Source organism: Aythya fuligula, chromosome 2 (assembly GCF_009819795.1).
Source record: "Aythya fuligula isolate bAytFul2 chromosome 2, bAytFul2.pri, whole genome shotgun sequence".
NCBI classification, from domain to species: Eukaryota; Metazoa; Chordata; class Aves; order Anseriformes; family Anatidae; genus Aythya; species Aythya fuligula.
Window position 1 is genome coordinate 15,671,335 of NC_045560.1, and position 13,084 is coordinate 15,684,418.

Genomic DNA, 13,084 nt, shown 5'->3' on the forward strand with positions numbered 1-13,084 from the left:
CAGGAACATAAGCAGTATTGTATGCAACTCACTATCTTTGTGTAAACAAAAGCATTTGGACGGGGAGGGGAACAACACAACATATAGTAAATGACTGCTATAACAAACTCTTGAAAGTAACTTATTGGTAGTAAGTTGCAGGTACAAGTATAACTGGCTGAGTCACGTCTGTAAGTGTTAAGCTTGTAAGGGGTGGGGTGTTGAAGGTAACCTTTTAAGCGTGCTGTACTTTCAGGTTATTCATTTAAGTTCAGAATTAGAAATTATAAATTCAGAATAATATTAGGTAATATGAAGTTATGTTTTGGTGCCCAAGTGTTCTGATTACCTGCTGGGGTGGGGGCAGGGATGCTAGGCACTAAGTTACTAAGTTGTTCCACCTCATCTTTAATTCTGTTTCTGTATCTAAGCTTTCTAAATGTGATTGCACAATTTTCAGCAGCCTGAGGGAACTGGCATGATAGATGAAGAATTCACAGTTGCAAGACTGTACATTAGCAAAATGAAATCAGAAGTAAAAACAATGGTAAAACGATGCAAACAGTTAGAAGGCACACAAGCTGAAAGCAATAAGAAAATGGAAGAAAATGAAAAGGAGTTAGCTGCCTGTCAGCTTCGTATTTCACAGGTAAATATTTCTTGTGTTCTTCCTAAATGCTCTTTTGAGTCCCATTAACCTCTAATGGGGGGAAGCTGCAGTAACTTTTTTGACACCTGACAAAGTAAGTTGCGTTTGAACAGCCACAGGACTTGGCTGTGTCCTGAATACTCTCTTCAGTTTGGGTCCTTCTGAGTAATGTGTGACAGGATGTCAGAATTTCTGCAATATGTCTGCAGCCTGATAATGCTTTTGCAGCAATTGTATTACATACTACAGTGTGTTTGTACTCTGTCACAGGATCCCTTACAAATACAAATCTTACAGGAAAGCACTGTCTTGTACTCTGCCCTAATGCAGCAAGTTGAAAGTGGGAGAGGTAGAATTAGCACCATGATACTTCAGTAGGTTTGCATAGCAGATGAATCTTGCTTCTAATGCCTGATGGGCTATATTTTGGTATTATTATTTTCTCTATATTGACCATACAGATGGTCATCTTTTATATCAGATGTGTACAGTACTGTTTTCTAAATGCAGTGAATCACTTTCCTCTGATAGCATTTAATGTGCAAAAACATTTATTCTCCCAGTAGAAAATTTACTTTCTTTCATTGAATGGCATGAATGTAAGACGTTGTCTTAAATTACAGATCTACTCAAGTAGTCATTCTTCTTAGAAAGTTTAGTTGGCACCATTTTTGTTTTGAGATCAGGATACTTGTTTAAAAATAAGTATAGTGTTTATGCAGAAGTAATTCCATGGTACCTAGTTCTGAAGTAAATGAATTTTTCTTTCCTACAAGCATGAGGCCAAGATCAAGTCGTTGACTGAGTATCTTCAGAATGTGGAACAGAAGAAGAGACAGCTGGAAGAGTCTGTGGATTCCCTTAATGAAGAACTAGTTCAACTCCGAGCACAAGGTAAGCATAGCTTTTTATAGTCTGTCCTTGCCCCACCCAAGTTTAAATATGTAATAATAAATAGGAAATTTCATCTGTCTGGGTTGAAGAGCGGTGCTTCAGGATAGCATTTTGCTACTGAACATCTAGAACTAGTCAATAGAAAATCATACTTGCTGTTTCAAGTGCTAAGGATACGGATAAATTCAAGATGCTGCTGATTCAACTGGTACATGTGGGGACAGGTGGATAACTTTTTCCAAATTTTGAAGTGTTGGGCTGAGGGGAATTACTTCTTTCTTTCCTGTAAATGCTTAGCTTCCTGACTAAAACGTCTTTTCTCCTCTGTTCCTATTAGAAAAAGTCCATGAGATGGAGAAAGAGCACTTAAATAAGGTTCAGACTGCAAATGAAGTCAAGGTAAGTTAATGTAATTGTTGTTTTAAAACAAAATGAAGTATAACAACTTCTGAAAGTGTTTAATACATGTTTTTGTTTTTTATAATAGCAAGCTGTGGAACAGCAGATTCAGAGCCATCGTGAGACACATCAGAAACAAATCAGTAGCCTGAGAGATGAAGTTGATGCAAAGGAGAAACTTATCACTGAACTCCAAGAGTAAGCAATTGTCATCATTTTGGTACTGCCAAATGGCTGAACTGTGCAAGTACAGAAGTGTGGTAGGGTGGGAAGGAAATGGCAAAGGTTTTCTCCAGCAGTATCTAATTAGTGTTGCTTTACTGCATGTGGTTTGTTTCAATCAACTGACCCATTACAACATATCAGAAGCCTTAGTTACTGAGTGTTGATAATTTGATCTGGATTGCAGCTTAATGGGCTTCTGTTTGATGTTTCTGGTGACAGGGAGAAGGCAAAGATCTCTTCTGCTTTAGATTTAATTTTGTTGGATATCACAGAGATGTGCAGGTCTGTTCCCTATTCTTTCCAGTCCTTTTAAAATTACACCTAACATTTACTTTTGTCTTCAGCCAAAATCAGAAGATGATGCTTGAACAAGAACGTCTTAGAGTTGAACATGAGAAGTTGAAAGCAACTGATCAGGAAAAGAGTAGAAAACTCCATGAGCTTACGTAAGTGATAATTGTGCATAAAATAAGTGTTCCTGCACACTTTTATTTTTAAAACAAACGACCTGATATGATGAAGTCATTTTTCACTGCCTTAGTGTATAAAAGTGGAACAAAATTAATGAAAGATATACAAAGGCCAAATCAAATCTCAATGCTACAAGTTGGAGCAGTTAACGTTTTCATTTTTATAGCTAAGTTTTGCATGCTCTAGGACTAGAATAGGCTTACCTTGACTTTACAACAGTTCCCATTTTCTTCTTGGTTCTATGCAACTTATCTAGTCAGCTGGTTCTAACTGGCCTGTTGTTGAGATTCAACAGTTGTATACTTCATGAAGTAACCAAATAGTGTATTTTTTGAAATAGACGCTGAAATGTTAATGCAAAACTTAAAATTGAATTCCACTTGTGAGTAAGCTTCCACAGGTTAAGCTGAAAAGCAGTTATGAACTTAAAGAAATTTCACCATAATCTATAAATTTTACTAGACTATCTAGACTATCACTAGCACCCCCATTTCTGGTATAAACTTGTCTTTAAGTTAGGTATTCTTAACTCTTTCAAAAGTACATACTTTTTCTTTAGAAGCACCAACCAAATTTCAGGTTTTTAATCATAAAATTCACGTAATCAGGCTTGATTGGTCTGTACAAGTAACCAATCATAACACATTCATTTCAGTATCCTTACTATGAAATACAACGTTGGTTTAAGTGATTTAAATTTTAATAGCGCTTTGGTCTTGTGAATCCATCTTATTCTCGTTTATTCATATGCCACTCAGTGTCATTTACAGTAGATTTTTCTTGTCTTACGAGATATGACAAACGCACTTGTGGTTCTCATTTCGTTTTGCAGGCTAAAATATGTCTTCATATATATGTGTGTGTGTGTGTATCATTAATCCCTTAAAGACACTTGCTGTGTTAGAAACTTTGCTCTTCCAAAGACCCATAAGAAGCATTAAAATTCTCTCCCTTCAGTCCAGATATTTTCCATTGTATATCATAAATGTGCATGGCAAAAGACTTTTTCCAGACCTCACTGGAAAATGGATGATGACATTCTTCAGAATATTTTATTGCCTCAGATGTTTAATCATTTAACTGTGGTCTAATAATGTAACTGTATGAGGAGAATTTTCAAGAGAAAAAGAAGCTCAAATATTCTGGCCACTTACTGGGAGTGGTTCGTTTTCATCTACTCCATGGCCTTCTTTTTCTGACTTGGATTCAGAAAAAGAAAAGTCCAAATCCCTTCATTGTGTCCTGTCAGAGTAAGGCATGCACTGCAATATAATTCTGAGAGAACATTAGTGGTGCAGTCAGTGCTTTCACATTAAATAGGAAGACAGCAGCTCTGAAAAGTGGTGTCATTAGGCTATATTCCTGGAAACAGAGATTCCACTGCTTATGATGCAAAGTTTGGCAAATGTAGTAGGGATAAGGTGGTGGAACAAAAAAAAAAAAAATCCTAAAGCCATCAGTTGGTACTAATTAACACTTTCATAGCTGGTCAAAACTAAGAGCATTTTACAGGATAAGATTTTTCCCAAACATTGCTGAACCTGATTCTGAAAATCTACCTTTACCTGTTTTAGAAATTCATAATTTCTGCAGCTGAAAGTACGTGTTTGTATTCCTTCAGTGTTAAAAGTACTCCCTCTTTTCTTCTTGCAACTTTTTCTCCCCCACTTCATGTGGATTTGAGTGTTGTCATCCATTGGTGATGTCCTTAACTGAGGACTTCAGCTGAAAGACAGACATTTTTCAATTTATACATAGAGTGTTTACCACTCTCTAGTCTCCTAAAACATTTCCAGTTTTGCTCAGATGCTTCAGGTTGAATGTATTCTCTTTTAGGGTTATGCAGGACAGGCGGGAACAGGCGAGGCAAGATTTAAAGGGTTTGGAAGAGACTGTGGTAAGTTAGTCAGAATACTTTCCAAAGTAAGTGTCAATACTTACTTTTTTCCTTCAGAAATAATTTTTGTCTTTTCCCTCCTCCTTAACTGTAGGCTAAAGAGCTTCAGACTCTTCACAATCTTCGGAAGCTGTTTGTTCAAGATCTGGCCACCAGAGTGAAAAAGGTAAAGTGATGCTGTAAGGAAACTTGGTGTCTCTGGGACTGTTGTGTAAATTTCAGTTTAAAACTGAACTTTGAATTGATCTTTTTTTTTTTTTCTGACTTGATCTTAACATGTAAGTTAAGATTTGTACTCAGCATCTTTTCTCCCTCCGACTTTGTTACTGCAGAGTGCTGAGATTGACTCGGATGATACAGGAGGCAGTGCTGCACAAAAGCAGAAGATTTCTTTCCTTGAGAATAATCTTGAACAGCTTACAAAGGTTCACAAGCAGGTACAGTGAGGCTTAATTTCAAGTTTAATTAAAAACAGATAAGCTACTTAAGCTCCATTATTATATAAGTAACTGAAAACCTATTGGTCATAAAGTAACTGTTCCATAATTAAATATTTCCATGTCTCTCATTGTGTTTCTTGATACAAAACAATAGATGCAAGGTTTCCTATAGAGTCATTTAATAGACATTTTAAGTGCATGTGGGTATATAATAAAATAGTTGCATTTAAACCAAGAAAGATCAAAAGTTAGTGTTTAGAGTTAACACATCAATTTTGAGGGATGCTTGCCTGTTTCCCTCTAATTAAATAAGGATGTAATCTTTAAGTGCCTGTGTTGGATAGCTTGTCCTTCCACAGTAACGGGCTTTCAAATGATAATCTTAGTGCTGAGCTTACAAGAAGCTTAAGTATGCATAGCATAGTAGCCCTACTATACGGTTTATATGTACAGTTCAGGGGGTTTTTGGTTGGTTGGTTCTCCCCATGGAGAGAGACACCAAGAAAATACCAGATTCAATTTTTGTAGCTGGTACGTGACAATGCAGATCTTCGCTGTGAACTTCCTAAACTGGAGAAGCGACTTCGGGCTACAGCTGAAAGAGTTAAAGCTCTGGAGTCTGCACTGAAGGAAGCCAAAGAGAATGCGTCTCGTGATCGCAAGCGGTATCAGCAGGAAGTAGACCGTATAAAGGAAGCTGTAAGATCCAAAAACATGGCCAGACGAGGACATTCTGCACAAATTGGTTAGTAGAGAATCCCTTGGCTCCTAAAACTTCTATCTCTCCTGATTTTTTTTTTTATCTTCTTACATGTGCATTTTTCAACCATAGCTGTGTCCACTTGCGTGAACACAATGTATTTTCAACCACGAGTTACATTGTGGTTAGCAGTCAGATTGTGTTGTGTTTTGTTTTGTATTTCTTATTAAATGGATCTCTTCTATGACCTGGCTTCTGATAGCTGGACTTTTCTACAAGCTGGGAAAGTCTTACCTAGGATTCTGTCCTGAATGTGTTTTCTGTTTCCTAGAATGAAAAAAATACACTGAATGTGTGTCTTAGCTCTGTAACATCATTTCATAAGAATTTCTAAGACTAAGTAGGTGTTTCAGGGCAATGTGAGAGATTGCCATTGCCTTCATGAACGACAAAAATTGTCTTGCTTTCTGTACATCCAGGTTGGGAGGGGGCAGACAGAAACCCACAACTAACATCCAAAGAGCCTTAATCCGGTATTCTTGGTTCTTTGTTCCAAAACATGTAGTATTCGGTAGTCCTCCTTAAACTGTGATAGCTAGTAGAATTTCTTACTGTGTGGTGGAAGGCAATCATACTCTTGGTCCTCCTTCTCACCTGCTATTATGCTGTCAAGTACTGAGGACCAGGATGGTTTGTGACCTGTGAAGAACTTACCTGTGCCTGTTACGATGTTGTTGTTGTACCAGTAATTATGGGATCCACCTGTATCAGGACTTTAGTAATCAACGTACTTACCTTAAATTCTGATGTAACTGAGACGAGCATTGGAGTTGAATTTTGCTTGTATTCTGTAGGTTTGTAAAGAGCTGTTCCAGACTAAAATGTTTTTTGTGCCTTTTGGGAGGGATTCTGGTATGGGTTTTTTTGGTCTCTTCAAGTGGCAGCTCAAAAACTGATGCATTCCTGCTTTATCTTTCTGTCAAGTGATCTCTAAGACAACAAACAGAATTCTTTAGTGAGTTTACCACAGGTATAAAGCTTCCTGTATGTAGGTGTCTGGTTGAACACATGTTCCAGGAGATTAGTTTGCTGCAAGGCAGAAGTTGAGAAGTGTTTCTCAGATGTAGTTGCTACCTGTTGTTTAATATCTGTTTGTATGTTTTCTGTTTAACATGGCAGAACTCTGTAAAGTTATGCAGTTGTGTATGTTTCGTTAAATTGCTTTCAATCAGTTTTGCACTAGCTCTTGTGAAAGCATATGTAGCTTGTGAATTTCCTGTCAAAACTACTTGAATTCCAGAATATAGTAAGTTATATAATATATGCTGGTAAGTATTTGTTGGAGTAGTGTTTATTTGTGGAGTAACCAGTATGCAGAACAGCTTGTAGAGCAAAATAACTAGCTTGTAGAGCAGAATAAACTAGTGACATATTGAGCAGGTGTAAGAGAAACAGCAGGATATAATGGTTCTTTATAGGAACATAACACACAAAACTTCAGGTGATGAATTATTTGAGTTCATACTGACAAGAAACAGAACTCTTAAAGAGAAATACATTAGGTGGGGTAGATAACACGTGAGGAAAACCATTATCAGAAATTTTGTTAGCTTTAATGCTAGTAGGGACAATAAAAGGAAAACCTTGTCTATTTTTCAGGGCTGATTATATTTGATACTAATCTGACAGGTTCTTGGAATACCATCTCCTAAACTTGTTTTCCTCTAATTCAAAGTACATTCAATTTTGATTACTTCTAGGCCACTGCAAAATAAAGCATTAGTAAATTTGAATAATGAAAGATAAAATTGATATGTATATATCTGTAAATCATGTCTTCTTTTGTGCAGCTAAGCCTATCCGTCCTGGCCAGCATCCAGCAGCTTCTCCAACTCATCCAAGTGCAATTCGTGGGGGAGGTGCATTCACTCAAAACAGCCAGCCAGTTGCACTGCGTGGAGGTGGAGGACGGCAGGACAAAGTGTAAGTTTGGCTTGTAGGATTTGTTTTAAGTGTGCAACTGCTTTTTGTTAGTACTATTACAGTCCATTCTGTTGTATAAAATCACTTGAGTAATCAAATTAACTTATTTCAGGAATTTATAGTTAGAGGAATAATGCACCTGACTAATGCTGTTGTTTTTGTTATAAAACTGGCGTTTATTCTAAAATGGTGGTTGTTGAGTTCCTATGAAGTAGAACATAATGTAAAAAACAGTCAATTGGATATCATCACCAGCCACAGCAAGCAGCTAGTGTTTGAGAAGAGTTTGGAGAGTTCAAATTATTTTGTCTTGCTAATATTTGTAAAGGGTCCCCTTCAAAAAGCATTCAGCAATGAAATAAAAAAAGACCCTGTTCTTATGTTGTTTGTTCTAACTTTGTGCACTGTTTCATGTGTCTGCACATGTTTGGAAGTATTTAATGGAAAAATTCGTGTCGTTATCCAGTAAGTTTTAAATGTTGCCTGATTAAAATACACTTACGGTAATTGGAATCAATATGTGCACTTTAAAAATGGAGAATACATCTCATAAGCTCTTTTAATCTCAAATCATTACATTGAGTCAGGTACTTACGTATATTAAGTTACTTTCAGGATCAAGGCTTTTAATTAACATCTGTACTGTAGTTGGTCTGTTGGTTACCCAAGAGTAATGCTTTATTGCATCCTCCATCATCATCTTCACTTTTGAGTGTTGTAATATGAATGCCTTCTAGAAATTCTTAGTTAAGAATATCTGCATCTTCAGTTTGAAAATAATCTTAAAATAATCGATTGCATGGTGTGGTGCTTAAATCCTGGGCCTTCTTTTTTTGAAGTGCACCAGAGCAGCTTATTAATCTTGTTTTCATTCATTTCTTTCTATTAGCTGAATCTCTTTTCAAAGTCTTCCATCCAATTTAGTGAAGAAAATCAGGCTGTAGAACTAGTTAGGGTACCTGGTTCTGTTCAGTAGCCACCCTTAAAGTAGAGGTTGAAGTTGTGTACGTACTTTAAGCTTGAATAAGGTTTAATTTGAATTACCATGGAGCTGGCAATTCATGGATGTTTGATTATTACTTTGGCAAGGTGAATGTAATCTTGCAGCTACTCGAACTATGAAGTCAATCTAGCTCTGCTGTCCAATGCAGAGGCATATGAAAGTGTGATTGACTTAATGTATTTTTAGATGCCTAGAGCATGTAGAAACTCATGCTAAAATAATGTTGCCTAGAACTCCAGCAAAAGAGTCTATTTAGTCTCATACCTCTTTAAGAGTACTTACCGTAGATATAATCAGTGATATGTAGCTCAAAATTGAGCTTCTATTTTGCTTTGGAGAAGGATCACTGTTGGTCACTGGGATTTTAAATAGGAAACTTCGCACTTTGACTTTTGGACTATTTGTAGATTAATCATCAGGGAGTGAAAAATAGCTAAGTATTGGCTAAAGTCCCTTTTAAAAACAAACAGCAAAACAATAAAAGAAATCCCACTACATGATACACTTAGAGGATCCCTTAAGCAATTGTAAAGCTTTCATACTACATTTGGCATCAGCACATTAACCCATTGCTGCAGAATCAAACTGAGTTTAGCACTTAAAGGCAGAGCAATGGTCTTAATTTATTTGAACTCTCCTATTTTGGTTTTGGAGGAACCTCTCCCTTACAGACGTATGGGGAAAAGAACTTTTTTAAGCTTCATTTTGCTATTAAATATAGACATCTGTTGAGTTTGGGAATACTTAGGTAACCAGTCAGTAGCGCTTTCTCTGTAGTACTATTATAGATTTTTTTTCTGAGGATTAATACAGATACTAAGCATCGGAATTTCTGGTTAGGGTATAAGTTTTGATGCAGTAGAAACATGGTGTGCTGTTTAACGTTTAGAGACCACCATTTAACTAATTATTCTGGAAATGTGAAAAAAAAAAAAAAAAAATGTCAGCTGTTATTTCCTTACATAGATCAAACGTCTTTAGTGTAATTAATGCCAAATGATCTCTTCATTCCCACCTCATTTTCCCAAAGAGCCAAGGCAATACTTTGAAGCAGCTGTTAGGTGGGTACGTGGTACCCAGGCAGTTTTCTCCCTTCCCTGCAAAAGCAGCAATGTTGTGGGAAATGGAGATGGGTTATAATTGGCTTGATTATAATGTTCACTGCTTTGGGTATCCGGTCTTGATTGCATTAGTCAGCTTATCTTGGTGTAAATTTGTATTGGTAACAGCCAGCATTGCTTAAATGCTTCCAGCATTGCGTAATTTCTTATTCTAAAGCAGATGTTGTGTTAGCATTTATCTAAGTGGTTTAAGAACTGAGCTCTTAAAAGCTATGTAAATAATGAATGTGATCTACTGTAAATATAAATAGCTTGGCTTTTTTGGTTTATGAGGTACAAACACTTAACTTCTTTATTTCTCTCATTTGCAGTTGCTGAATGATAAATGCAGCGTAAGAAGGCTTGGATATCATATAGAGGGAGTCATTCCATGACAATAATCTCTCCCTTTGGGGACTGTAGGATTATTTTTTGAAAATGTATAAATTATACCTGGCCTGTACAGCTCTTTTCCCCTTCTACAAATTCTGCTAACTGATTTCCTAACCCCTGCCCATACCCCCCCCCAAAAAAAAAAAACAAAACAAACTAGAGTGCAATTTTGGCGTCTTGAAAAATGACATGTTAGTTAAAGTGTAGCTCTGCTCATTACACGGTTTGTCTTTCATGTCTTAAATTTAGTCTGCACTGTGCCAAGCTGAATGTACATTAAGAAAATCTTAGTTCAATTTTTCTAGCTTAATTTTGTGTACATTTTATTGTCTTAGGGAATGTGCAACAGTGTTTAAGTATATTTTCATTTTTATCACATCACATAACACTACATGTCCCACTGAATTAGAACAGCACTCTACATTACAGTATGGTTTTCTTTTGGAATGCTACATAGAGCATTGGAACTAAATTTCTTTGTACAGTGTAAGAATACTGAAGTGTGCTTACGACAACTGCCATGAGGCACTGCAAGCGCTGCACCACAGAACTAAAGAGTTCAATATGAACAAGGCTGTGTAACTGTTATCTGATTAAATGCCCGTTTATCGGGTTATTTAGAGTTAAATATTGTACAGTAATAAGAGTAAACTGAAGTTTACAAAAGACTCTGGCAATGGATTATCTCATCTGTCCTGTTCCTGATTCTACACACAGTATAGTCTGGTAGAGTGAAAACATTCTGCTTCATTCTGATGAGCCTGTTTATCCATTTTGTCTATACCTGTGATGGTTCACTTTCGCTGTTGTAAAATAGTGAAATGAGCACAATCTAAAATTTAATTTGATATTCCACTGCATACACAGTACTGGAATTTTCGGCTAAAGTTTTAACTTTCAATTAAAATTAATTTCAGCAACAATTTCAGATACCTGATAAAGGATACAGCTTTTTAAAACTATGGATCTGGAAATCCCAGAGGTGTGTTTAAAATAAAAATAAATAAAGCACTATAGTGAATTGTATTTGTAATCCGTTTGTAAGTAGGTATATGAAATGTCCAAAGTAGTAGTTGTTGAATATTTTTCTTCTCTTTGCAATAAAGTCCTCTAAAGTGGCTAATGAAATGAAATGGTTTTTTTTTTGTTTGTTTTTGAGCTCCAATACTTCCACTGAGCAGAATCTGGGTTTTAAGTTTTTTCTAGTATAATTTGCCTAACTTATTTATTAGGGTTTAGCCACTACAATTTTTAGCCTCCTTCTGCATAGAAACTAGTTTCCAGGTCTTTGAGAAAGAAGGAACTTAATGTTGCTGAAAGAATTTAGATAGCTTTCCAGGCCCTGTTAATACCACTTTGTGTGTTAGTTTGAATTTTTTGATGGGTACTCATCAGTTATTTTGGAAACAGTAGAGATTCTATAACTGTTCAGGCAGCAAATCACTTTCAACTTTTATATTATAAATAGACAAGTATTTATATTATGATGGAGTGTAGTCAGATTTTAGACCTTGAACCACTTGTTTTCTATATCTACAGTAGACTGAATTTTTAATAGTTTGATTTTTAATGGTTGAGTGTATCAGTCAGAAATCTCACTATTTGGGAGTTTTCAGCTTTTAAGACTGTTTATTAAGACTGCCAAATACTCCAAACTTGCAGTTGTTTCAGAGCATGTCTAAAGACAGCACTCTGCAGAAAGAAAAGGAACAGCAAACTCCTTTCAGTTGAAATTTCTCATAATGGAAACAACACTGTCTGTTATCTTCCTCATTGTTAACTGCAGGTTTTCAGGCCTCGATTTGTTAATTTGCAATCAAAAGCAAAACCCCACTTTCTTTAAAATGCATTCATATGAAGCAGGATTTTTTTCTCATGCCTGTGAATGGGGGTTTCATTCCCATAGGTAATTATTGTGGGTTTTGGTGCTGAAAATTCCTGTTTAAAATAAAGAAATGATAGCCTGTAGCTCAGTGTACCTTTTTATATTTAAACTTTTTTATTTTAAACATTTTATGAAGTTTACGAAGAACTGCCTCTTAAAGTGTTAAATAAATAAAATATATACTCTTTGTTTTCTGGTTTGGCTGTCGTAGGTCAGCTGGACAGGACAATTACTGTTTTTTGTAAATTAATATTCAGTCTATACAGGGAATGTTCAACACTGCTGTTTCAACTTGCAGTCTTTGGTTCTTTTATGTTCCTCTAGATCATATTTTTTTAAAAGATGGTTTAGGATAGGAACTCGGTGAAATAATATTTATTTCTGGTGAACAACTAAATTATTTACATAACTTAAATGCTGACTCACTACTGTGTGTAATTCTAAATTTGACATGAGAGGACAAGTCTACCTGTGGAATATGATTTAACTTCAGTACACTTAAGATGCATTTAAAACAATTGGTTTGGGGGAGACGCCATATAGTTTTAACTTACCTGCATGCTGTAAATGTATTTGTGTTTAAATAAAGAGAAGAAAAATCTTTGAATTTTGTGCATTTATTCAGTCTTCACATGAGTGTGTCAAATTGTCCCTGTTTATTTATTTCACTTGTTTCCTGACCGGTTATCTTTGCTTAAATTGTGATTATCATAAATCTCCAGTTACCTACACTGATAAGCTGCAACTGTCTCAGGCATTCATTGACACAATCTAAATTGAGGGAGGGACAGGGACATGCCTAAAGTCCGTCCAAGTTTGTTATAGCCAGGGGCTTGGGATAGCATACCTTTTGAATGAACCAAGAAGCTGTAATAGTGATTTTTTTTGTAAATGTCAAAATGTATTACTGTATATGAGGTATGCTACACATAAACCTCTCTTGAATCACTTAAGTCCATCACACTGCCAAGGGATACAGCAAACACATCTGAAAAATCACTAATAAAGATAAATCACTAATAAAGATTGATCAATTTATTGGGATTTTTGCCTTTGTGGTTCTGAG

At 36.0% G+C, this 13,084-nt stretch overlaps 1 protein-coding gene across 2 annotated transcripts in view; it reads left to right on the plus strand.

Moving 5' to 3' along the window:
• Positions 1-12,625, plus strand: part of KIF5B (kinesin family member 5B) — a 34,661-nt gene extending 22,036 nt beyond the window's left edge. The window contains exons 16-26 of one of the 2 annotated variants that reach the window (XM_032180727.1): positions 443-628; positions 1,405-1,522; positions 1,860-1,921; positions 2,010-2,119; positions 2,491-2,592; positions 4,454-4,514; positions 4,609-4,680; positions 4,847-4,951; positions 5,483-5,699; positions 7,505-7,637; positions 10,073-12,625. In XM_032180727.1, the coding sequence (XP_032036618.1) occupies positions 443-628; positions 1,405-1,522; positions 1,860-1,921; positions 2,010-2,119; positions 2,491-2,592; positions 4,454-4,514; positions 4,609-4,680; positions 4,847-4,951; positions 5,483-5,699; positions 7,505-7,637; positions 10,073-10,079 (1,173 nt within the window). In that variant the 3' untranslated portion in view covers positions 10,080-12,625. Of the gene's footprint in view, positions 1-439; positions 629-1,404; positions 1,523-1,859; positions 1,922-2,009; positions 2,120-2,490; positions 2,593-4,453; positions 4,515-4,608; positions 4,681-4,846; positions 4,952-5,482; positions 5,700-7,504; positions 7,638-10,072 lie in introns of both variants that reach the window. The other variant, XM_032180726.1, reaches the window with a different exon arrangement.
• The last annotated feature ends 459 nt before the right edge of the window (positions 12,626-13,084 follow it).